At 36.9% G+C, this 12,049-nt stretch overlaps 1 protein-coding gene across 12 annotated transcripts in view; it reads right to left on the bottom strand.

Moving 5' to 3' along the window:
• Sick (sickie) overlaps positions 1-12,049 on the bottom strand; it is a 185,294-nt gene that overhangs the window by 91,640 nt on the left and 81,605 nt on the right. For all 12 annotated transcript variants that reach the window (XM_064034576.1, XM_064034565.1, XM_064034566.1 and 9 more), the window contains one exon: positions 7,026-7,208. In XM_064034576.1, coding sequence (XP_063890646.1) covers positions 7,026-7,208 — 183 coding nt within the window. The remainder of the gene's footprint in view (positions 1-7,025; positions 7,209-12,049) is intronic.

Raw genomic sequence — 12,049 nt, 5'->3', positions numbered from 1 at the left:
AGTTTAAAAACAATAAATGTGGTGGATGACGACCATTATTCTCGACATATCGAGGCATGACCCTAACTCAGTAAGAAACTGGGACATTGGCCAAAAGCCTGAAATTAAGAATTTTACAAAACAATCTGTTATATCTATCTCCGTCTCCTCATGAAAATTGTTTGTAAATATTTTAGTAACATGTAGTTAGTTTAGCCCACGGGAAGTTTATCTCAATCGTGAGAAAATCATTCCAGATGTTATGATAGCACCCAGCCTTTCTGACTTACTCTCCGTTTACTAATATCCTAGGCACAACACATTGATTAGTAGTTTTCTAGCCAGTAGGTAATCACTTAATCAGGTCTCCATTCTACGAGATCTATCCTCGACCCTACGTTATAGGTAGTACATGGGACTTTTATAAATTAGTGAATGTGGAGTTGGCACTATGCCGGTAATACCTATGTGGTCAGAAGAATACGCTGTAGGCGGACTTTGTAAAATGTACTCTGAACTGAAGCTTATCTGGGTGCTTGAACCATGTATTAGGTTATAGGTAGAACATATAATTATGAACATCTGTGTTACAAGATTCAGCAAAAAAGGTAATTGATTCCACTGATCCCCGGTCGGTAATTCCAAAACATACCCAACACCTGTTCATTATGAAGTGGTGCTTAGATTATTTTACACGCTCATTTCGACAAAACTATGTTTACAAGACAAAAAATGAATAATTATGGTGCTAAGTGTAACGTCTTGAACACACAAAATCTAGTAATTGTTAATACCTATAACTATTTCTAGTAACGGAATCAAAAATCAGTACGATCTGGGAATCGAATCCAAGAACTACTGCCAAACAGTAAAGCACTTGATTCGAGACACAGTCCAACATGTTTGAATAAACTGCCTACCTAATTTACTTTTTTATTATCGCTCTCATACTTTTATTGACATGACGAAACAGTCATAACAAAGTCGTATAATTAGATTACGTCAAGATTATTTTATTATTATAATCAAAAGAGAGTTAATTCAAAGCTTTGATACTGATCTAAAGCTATCGAAGTGATCATGATTGATTGATTATATTGAAAGCAGAGGACTAACTATACCTAAGTACGCGTAAAGGTCAACTGAGGTTAACGGTCCGATTTGTAATAAAAGACAATTGTAGAAGAAAAAACTTAACCAATAGAATCCTAAGTAATTATGGGTAGCACATACATTTCTAGTGTTAAAGAAATACGATCTAAAGTTTCGAAGTGGATGGATACATAAAGCAAAAAGCACCGTCAGTAAATTAGCCAGTTAATTAAAGTTACCCACATTAACTATAGCTCTTTCTATCCCAATGGACTTTTTGAATGATTAATTTTCTTGGAAGCGAATTTTAAAAATACTGCAATTGTAGTTAATTGTAATGTGAAACATGGTAAACTTAAATCCAGTAGGTAGGTATATTTCAATTAACCTCGTAATAACGTATCGTATAGGTATAACTGGCAGAGAACTGCCTACCCTGCATTAAAAAAAATAAAGGCGCTTTTATAATAAAAGTCATAGGTAAAGTTATTACAATATCACGAATACTTATACCAAATATAACGCGCCTGATAATTTGTCATAGGTAATATATATCGGACGATCTGATATCTAGTAATTATTCTATAAACCGGTACTCACCGGAAGATTCAAAAGACGAATTAAGTAGCTAGACGAACGACAAAACGTATAATTTGTAGACACAAGCTCGTAAGGTCGGCACCTAAAAATTTCTAAACGATTAGCAAAATATTATTAGAATCAGACTGACCTGTAATCTTATCACTGAAAGTTCAAAATAAGACGAACGAAAAAAAAACACTTATCAACGTTTAAACACAGTTCACTGAATCATCATCTCACAACACTGATAGGATATCACTTCAGCACTAGTTCGAACTCGAGCGGTTAAAATAAATTTAATCGATTGTAAAAAACATCGATACGTCGTCGTACATACGAATGTACAATGTTCGAGTCGTTGGACGCACCCGTCACAGAGCAAAGCGCGCGCGCGAATGAATGGTACACGTCGACCACTGGTAGACGGTAGACTTGCTATCGAGATGTGTCGAACTTCCAAGACACCGAGCTGGGGCACGATTCTCCTAATTTTACTTAAGCAACATACGATTCACGTTCGACTGCGATCCAATCCCGACTCGATTACGATTGAAACGTATGTGGCATTCCGCTATTTTTTCTTTGAAATAAACGTTTTTTCCTTTTCCGTCATTCATTAATGAATCATTTTGTCTGCAAATGATTAACTATTGCAATATGATTGTAGAGCAAACTACCGTATAGACCAAAATCACCAAAATAGCAGACCAATCGCAAACCAATCAAATGTCAATCGAATACGATTGGTCTTTTATTAGTAGCAGAATGCCCGATATGGTTAAAACTGCTATTACGATCATATTGCGATTCGATTTCTATTCGATTTTGACATTATCAACTTAGGAGAATCGAGCCCCTGGTGTAACGCGCGGGAAACCTTTTAGCCGACTAATTAGCACGCGAAATTGGCGAGTAAACTTCATAACCTTAATATAAGGAAAATTGGTCTTAAAATGTCCCATAACCGTAACGGTTTAAAGGTTGGAACAATGGCGCACTTGTGCATCGTCATCTCGAAGATCAGATGAGATGATTATCTGGAAGCCGCGTCCGGGTGGGTCACGGCCGGTAAACGATTGTGCAAATATGGCTTAGCGTAAAGCTCAATAAAGATGTGAGATTACATTCTGCAGTCACAGATGTTCATGTGAACGCAGGAGGACAATCAGAAATTCGCAGGAATCAAAATGGCCCATCGATTTTTATTGTTATAGGATTTGTTTATTCTTATTGGTCGATACTTAATACGCAGGTCATGTTACAAATATTTACACCCATATCAAACACAATGTACTTATTTGAACTTAATAATGGACAACAGTATCGGCAAATCTTGTAAGCTTGTTAGAGGAAACACCGAAGCTGCAGGCTTGCTCCATGATTGTTACAATACCAGTTCTGTATCTACATTAAGAATCTCAGTTCTCATTATAAACTAGATCAGAAATTAAGTTTTAGTATACCTATCTAGATTTTATGTTATTTATGTAGGGGAGGTCTAAATGAGAACACTTTTTTATAACTAATTTGATATTTTGATTGCGGAGCAAAATACACTGGGTAATCTTAATATGGCGTCGTCGTGCGAGAGAGAGTTTTACATTGCTTTTTTCTTATCATAGACAATCGGTCGATCATAGACAATATAATTCATTCGTTCCTTTTTTTTTCCTACATTTATGATTATGATTTTATGTTAGCGGATAAATTAAAGTTGGCATTATTATTTTTATATTGATGTCATCATGTCTGAATTTTTTATTGAATTTTATTCTGCTACAAAAATATCATCACAGTTCACTACATAGCGCCCTAAACTTTATCTAAATCTATTGTAAGTTTATCTAAAAAAAACCTAATACGGTAGATTAGAACATAGGTAACAGGAAGTAGGTTAATATATAAACATTAACCCAATTCCTGTAATCCAGTGATTGATTTCGTAATCCTCAAGTATGTGATATGTGCGATGCCCCGTGTTATACCAGTTAACCCATAATAAATCACTTTGTGTTGGACAAGCAAACAATTGGTTTGTTTGTCAGACACCAGTCATCTCCGTTAGCGATCTATCATCAGCGCTCCGCAAAAAACGGAACATTCAAACTATTAAACTTTTTGCTTACATATGTAGCGATGAAAGCGCCCTGGGAGGGCTGACTTAAGCATCTCATTAACTACTTAAAAGGGTGTGTTTAAGGAAAATAAAATACGAGCTTTGTTTGCTGTGTGATTTAAATCTATTAGAAGAATTTGTGGAAAGGTTTGTTATTTAATGTTAATACAATAATAGCTGATATCAATTTTTAATTAGGTTCTTTTTAGAACTGTTATAAGTATGTTTTGTGTTTTTTAATTCGAAGTTGGAAGTAATATAGTGCGTGCACGCGTTAACTCCACTCAGTCGTAAAGAGCAAATAGCGCTCCGAGTGTAAAGCTCTTTATTTTCTAATATTCTAATAGCTGCACAGGATCTCGTTTCACATAGTGCCAATATTTCACAGCGAATGTTGCCGGACAATTGAGAGTTCAACAGCTTACGAATGAAACATAAGCGGCGCGTGCGCCTGCCGCCTGCCTAGTCGCTGGTTGATTTCTTTCAACAGTTGCTCAAACAATGCTCTACTTCCGATGTAATGAATGCAAACAAAACCAGGAATGCCGTGCTGGGACCCATAAATTATAATTTTCTAGGATTTATTTATTGGGTTTCATAATAAGGCTATTTTCAGTGTCGTGTGTTTTGCGAGTGGTAGCTACAGAAAAGTTTGTGTAATACCTAAGTTTGTTAAGATTGAAAATAGTATCACGTAAACAAATCAGCCCACATGGGCTATATTAATCCATCAGAAATTTTTACAATAAAGAAATACATAATTCCATAAATTCTTGAATGATTCTGCTGTAACCTAAAGTTTATTACTAATTTATACAGAAATAGTTGCGGTTATATACTTGACGCTTCTTTGAAATACTCATTTAAATAGAAACAAGGACTCATAAAGTATTTACGTATTTGTGCCAATTAAAATGGTATTCTCTATAGATATCATTTTCCTGTTACCTGAAGTTTTAGGTATTTACGCAAACAAAAAGTTAGCATGATGTTTGTACAGTTTAATCGAGGATTAAATTACACAAAAGTCACAATGGCTAGCATTTATCGATTGGTTACTTTGGCTAGTTCATGTTTAACAACCTGTCAGCTTATCGTAGAGCGAGCTTTACGACTTATTCTTAGACCCGGTGTTATGGTTGTGGTCAAATGCGTATTTAAAATTAGACCCATTATAAAATCAACGGTTCCGTAGTTAGAAATCATAAAGGTTTTATAGCTTTGTTGACATAAAAAATGTGTTTGATAGCCACCTCGTCGTGCCCTCGGGTTATGTAAAGGAATTGATATTATGACGTCTATTGGCGGATGTGGTTGCTAGTACTTGGCCTCTATACCGCAGCCTATCAAATGACTGTGTAAACCGAATCTATTAGGTGACATCGCCTGTTTTACGTAACACAATACATTTGCGTTTTCTATGTGCGTTGTTTTTATCGCGTCCTTCAAATCGTGTTATGGATTCGCGAATAGTGGTGGCAGTAAAATTGGGACAATGCAAGCGTGCAGTTTAAATTCGTAAGTCCACTTTCACACGCGCCGGAAACTGGGCGTCGTTTACGCAGCAGGATTCGGGTTTCTGTGCTAGCTATCACATTTACTCGCCGTGTATGGCGCGGACACTTCGCGTCCGCGTGCGCTCCGCCCGTGTGTACCTGCCCGAATGATTTGTGAACCGATAGCTATTTCGGGTAAACCAAATATTCCTGTGCCGCTTTCATTTTTGTACGTGAAAAATAATAAACAAAATGCGCCGGATATTTGAAAGTTTTGTTTGGACGTTACATGATTGATTTTATTGGTTATTGGAAAATTAATAAAATCATAAATGAATGCCGCTTTATACTGAATTTTATAAACTGAACTTTATATTAAGACTGCTTATGTTACTTTTTTAAGTGACAGATATTTTCATTGTGACTACATATCTTTCAACTAAGGTTTACAACGAGAAATAACTATTTATCTAACTTTCACAATGAAGCTATCAGATCAATTGCTTTCAGAGTACTGAAAGTTACACCACACAATCATTAGCCTCGATCTAGCCTAGAAATGCTAGAACCAATGTAGTAACGAAATTAATCAGAGCCGAGCAAACTCTCTAGTCACCGTAGATTACACGACCAATTAATTGCATACGACTGACGCCACTGAGGATTCTTCTGTTATTGATAATTACGTCGTCTATGTCATACTTTGTTTTGTAAACTATGTAATACTATAACCATCATGGAAGTACCATAAGCTCAACATTTTCATGCGTGATAAAGTGATTGATGACAATCGGGCCGTAAATAGCTTAGTATACTACCCAGATGACTATTTGGCCCAAAAGACACTTCAAATTGACCATAACCTTCGTGGAACAGTTGATATTCATTTGTTTACTTAAAGGTCTGGGCTATTGAACCTCTTTGCATACTTCGTTAGTAATCTTGACCGTGACCTACAATACAATAAGCTATGCCCGAAAATGCAAACTAGACTTTTTGAACTAGGTTAAACCTGTTGCAAGGGATTTGCGTGAGAACTAGCCGTCCACTCTGTGAACATAATCCACTTCGATTTCAATACTTCCCACGCAATTTAGGTAATAGAATAACTTGATATTGAGATATAATTGATTAATTTAAATAAGATTAGGAACCAAAATTAGATAAGAATAGCATGTCTTCATTTTCTTTCTTTCTTAGCGTGACAATAGTAGATACATAACTGTATTTACAGAGGCCCAAAAAATCCACTACATTACGTCAAGTTAATCTCTAATAGCATATGCAAGGACACATAGAAAATAGTTTAAACCTAAAATAAAGCTTTGAGGTATCTCCTGAATTTGAAACCTTGGGTAGGTTCCAAATCCAAGATAATCTAGGTTCGGTTACTCTAATTTTCCTAATTGCAATCCCATTTCACTAAGATACTCAGCGGGATTCTACTAAGCGACCGGATTGCAAAGAGATACTCAGATGTGGCCATCTACTCCTCGTTTTTAGGATTCCGTTACCAAAGGGTAAAATGGATTACCTAAGTACTAAGACGTGGCTTTCCGTCAGTCTAGGCTGTATATCATGAACTGTGTGTAGTTAAGGATTCAGTTTTTTTTACAAATGCTACTAATTTAATACAACTACAACAGAAATAGGTACACTATTTCTGTTGCAGTTATGACGACAAATAAAACTGAAAACTGAATAACTTGACCGTTTTGCTTGTTATTGTTAAATTTCATTATCCAGTTAAAGTGTCTTACCATTTGTTGCGGGTTCCGCGGCTTGCGATGCGCCCTATGCACCTTCAACCCAGTGACTCCTTCCAGCACATCTGCCAGCAACAAGCCATCTGCGCAGTCTCGAGCCAGCCCGCCGCCCGATGCGCCTGCGCGCCGCCGAGAGCGGGCTCGCTCCAGGTAGTGGTTCGCCCAGTCTGTGTAGATCTGTGGACAATGGAATATGCTAATGAGGTTGGAAGATAAAATAGGTGGTAGGGTATATGTTGGTATGGTTAATTGCAGCTTACATTGTAAGCTTTTTTGCCCCTGGCTGGCCTTAAATTCTAGACATCCACAGGGAGCTTGTCCGGTTGAGCAGTCAACAGCTTCCTAGGCTGAACTGCGAGATGCCATTAATAATAAAAAAAACAGCTTCTTGGGCCCATTTTAAATAGTCACATATTTGCTGCACCCACTAATTACGGTAATGCATGCATAATCAAGAAGAAACTAAATTAACAAAATTGATTGACACTAATTTTATTTAGCAGGTAACTGCCAATCTGACTTGGGGATTCCGTACCCTTTGCGCTGCATGTATCATTACCGGTAATCAAATTAAGTTTTTGTGTCTTATAAAATTAGGTAGCTATCAACATTTTGTGGACATAAAAACACTTTGTTCTGCTTCTTTTATGCTGTAAATTAAAAAAAAGACATCAAAAACAAATCAGGAGATAAAATATATAGCATGGATTAAAGTTCGTTTGGCTAACACCAGGTAAACAACGGGTAAACGATGACTAACAAAGACACTTAGATAAGGTTTTACAAGCCTTGAGATGCGAAACTGCCACTAAAATTTTAACGACAATTTCACACTCACCACGCACAGTGTCTGTTGGGAGCGACGTATTTCGATCTCAGAGAATACACTGTAAATCCTGAATCACCCATATGAATTTTACACAACATTACTGAAACTTTTATGACAGCTTTTGGAGAAGCAATACTGTTTGTAGGAACAGTTCAGAAAAAAACTATTGTGCTCGTGTTAACGGCATGAGGTCATACATAAGTTAATAAGTGAGTGTTATGCTCGGCGCTATGAATTCTTAAAAGGATTTAGTCATATTCGAGTCAATTTGCAGGAGAATGGGGACAAGTGGCGCGGACGCGCCTCGGCGTCGCCGGCTCGGGGTCGCGCGGCCTCAACTACTGGATAAGTAATACCTACGTGAGATGTTCCACACTCATCTCACACTCTAATGGTTTTCAAGGGTGGTCTCTTTAATGACTGTTAATGCTTTCTCGATTAGAACTCGAATCAGAAATATATGTGCACTTAAATCTTAATACGTCCATTATATTTAAATACGACCCATTCGTCAATAATGTCAATCATGTGCGTTTACATCGAAGCCGTTTATGGAGTCGTCAGAGAAATCGAGCTGGGTCACACGATGTCAGGGGTTCCGATCTTTATCGAAAATAAAAAAAGAAACATTTATATTTAAGGAAAATGAAACGGCAAATTTATACTTGCGCTGACTACAAACGACATCCCACGGTAATTTGATTACACACGTAATTCTATCTTCCGGCGCCTTGATGCGAAAATGCGTAATCGGCTCATTATTGCTTTGCGAATAGATTTTCCTGACACGAAGTTTACACAGTCAATGTTAGCGAAGCAACGCTCTATATACAAAGTGCGTTTAACTTTACGCACAGAGCAAGGCCGACACAGTCAGCCAAGTGACAATACGTGTCCGTACAATGAAAACATGGTTGTGTCCCGATGGCAGATAGCTTCCAATACTAAAAAGCCATTATCATAAATCAATATTCCTCGATCTTATCTGTTAATCGTACACGTTAATAGAATAATCATGACAAGATATTTATACTGGAAGGTGTTCAGATAAGTGCAGTTGGTCGACTCAATCCGTCTTATCACACGGCTGTTTATTCAAATCAGCCCGAATAGCTTTCGATTGTAATAAATCTAGCTGACCAGACACTTTTATCGTCGTGTAGATGCTATATCGGGAATAACTTGTATCCGTCCTGTCATACAGACATGGTTTTCTTTGCGTTGCCGACACGCTTCTAAAGAAATGTCTAAGAAATATTTATTACGAGAACTGTTATTGTTTATTTTTGCTTCTGAAACATTTTCGGTCTTTGAATTGTGTCTGAGTGAAGTACAATGAAAAGAAAATAAAAATAAATTTCAATTAATTGACACAGCGATGGTGTTAACTGCTTGTAAGGTCGAGAGTTCAAGTTCTGTTCCATTGACATAGGGCGGTGAACCAACAGACACTGTGATAGTAATTATCGAAAGATTTTAATAGCAGTCGTAAATTTGGGGAATGAGACAAAGTAATGAAATATGAATTCATGACAAATACAATCAAAACAAATCACATTGGCTATCATTTCAGTGTTTTAAATTCTCATAACCATGTTGTAGTGAGATAGTTCAATGTTCACATTAAACTGCTATTTCGCTATTTTCTTTTAGCTTAACAATGTAAACTCTAAACAATAGGATAGTGCAGTCTTAAATAGTTCGCCAGTGTCCAGCGGAACGCGAGCGCTTGTTCTCATATCGCTTTATTGCTTAAAGCTCTCAAACAGCTGCGGCTCGGAGCTTCAGCATCGTATAAAACTTTACTTCTAATTCTATTTTAAGTAAAAAACTACCTATTTATCCCATTCACCACTTTTATTACACAATTGAACAACCAATATGTTTTTTTAAAACAGGTGCAGAATCCTAGAAAACAAACAGTAACATTTGGCGTTATACGCTGTAATGAATCCTTTCACGCGTGCAAGCTATCATAATACACAGTGAAACTTTATTTGCGTTGAACAAACGTAATTTACGTTCACAATGCGCTCCGTAAGGCCGGTCGTCCCTAAACCGGGAGCCGGACCAAAATAAACAAATCAAATTCGTTCCCATTCATTGTGTATCGTGAATTCCCCGCGCACCCTGACGCCCGCACCGATTGTTTTCGTAAAACCTGCAACGCTGAATTAATTTTTGACTCAGCCTCCATGAACGTTGGCCTGCAACTCTCGTAAACTTAGACTTTACGGCCAATAAACACTGTTTGATGAACCGAGATGATTAATCATTCCTTGAAACTGATGATTTTGGCATTGATGGAAGTCACGTTAGTTTCACGGAATAGCCATTATTCTAATGGCAGTATGTAACCGTATCTACTAGAGGAACTCTTAGAAAGTACGCAATACACAAACGTTCTTAACTTCTTACTATCGTCACGATTCTGTGATATCTCATTTTGCTTTTACTTATGACATGCTCTGACCATCTCTAGCATGCAATATCGAGCAAGAATGCGGATCTGCACATAAGAAAGGTCATTTTTGTCTTCCAATAAGAAAAAGCTTTAATGTTGTAATTTTCAGCGACTAAAGCAAACAATGTACCAGCTAGAAAAGTCTAATCAATCCTCTTCTTTAGTTTGAGGCTCTTCGATTTGTTTTATACTGTAAATAGATACATATAATAAGTTGATTATTTATAACTTCGCGATAAATTGATTCATCATATCTCTCTTGTATTATTCTGCAAGTATCTTAATAAACAGTTAACAAACAAAATTAAAGTACCTCGTAAAAACGTAGAATTTATTCGATAAGGCGTAACCACTGACTTATTACTTGTACATAATTGGGCGTGGTTGTTTTATTACCAATGATATATTACCAAGAAATTAATACTTACAATCAAAATATTCTCTCAATTGAACCAATACGAATTAATTGAGGCTAAGAATTAATGATGGTGGATGGAGTCGTTTGCATATTTTTGACCCGTGTCCGAGGGTCAATTGAGTGTCATGTAGATCCAACGAACTCTATAGAGATTTAAATACAGATAGCTCTGTTTGATACTTCACAAACATACAAATTTGAATGAATAATGGGCTATCAGAAAAAAACCGAGACACTATATTTTTTCATCCGTTTACAATTTAAAAGTTAACATTTTAACACCACTTCTACTGTTCTTATAATTTTCACATTAATCTTATTGCTTTTGACAAATGAGTTCACTTTATCTTACCGACTCGGCTGGTTTGTTAACCTATCATAGTTTTTTTAAACAAAACGTGGCCCAGTCATCCAAATAGTCCTACATATGACTATAATGAGGTCTTGATTTAAAAACGTGGCCCTCAGTCATCCAAATGGACTATAATGAGGATCAGATATCCTGATTCCAGATCATTTAGTTTCTAAGTAGACAATGTGTCACTGGGTTTATCCCTCTGGGAACGCCCAGTTATGATCTCAACGTTTACCTATACCTTATCTGTAGACTCTCGCCTTTACTACACCGAGAGTGAATTTTGCATTTCTATCTAAATTCTTCAGCAACAGTCGTAATGTTCATGTTGAAATAACACCTTTCTTGCACTTACTTGGTATCAATCCCCTTATCCTTAACGGGTTCAGTGAAAATGTAGCTCTGAGCTCTCACCGCGTAAGGAAATGGAAAGGCGCACTTTAGGTTACCTAAGTTGGATCGCGGCAATGCTCCCATTCTAGACAGGGACAAGATGATCATAACTTTTGAGTTTAAAATTCATACCTTCAAACAACCTACCTACAAAAAAACTTTTTTCGTTTTTTATTTTTTTTGATTCCAGTAAATGAATCTAATTAATGATAGTACACAGATCAATACGAGACGTGAAAAACTTTTGAGCGTGCCAATCTACTTTCCCTATGTCTGAATTAATGACCCATTTCTGGCATCTTTGACGTAAACATAGAACCTAACATAAATAGGGTTGTAGCCGTATACGCGGCACATAACATTTTATCGACATAACTATCGATGGTTCCTCGGTGTGAGCTTAAAAGCGTTTAGTACGGAAGCGAAACGAGGTCGCGTGGCTTTTAATATCGCGGCTGGGGTGCGACCGAGAGGTGCGTCGCAGCACTATGATCTGCTTTGAAGTTATCATTTTTATAAACAACACTGTTTGAATTTCGAAACTGGGAGACAAATGAAC

Source organism: Helicoverpa armigera, chromosome 5, assembly GCF_030705265.1.
Source record: "Helicoverpa armigera isolate CAAS_96S chromosome 5, ASM3070526v1, whole genome shotgun sequence".
Lineage (NCBI taxonomy): Eukaryota > Metazoa > Arthropoda > Insecta > Lepidoptera > Noctuidae > Helicoverpa > Helicoverpa armigera.
The sequence above is the reverse complement of the archived record's forward strand: the minus strand, read 5'-3'. Positions and strand labels throughout refer to the sequence as shown.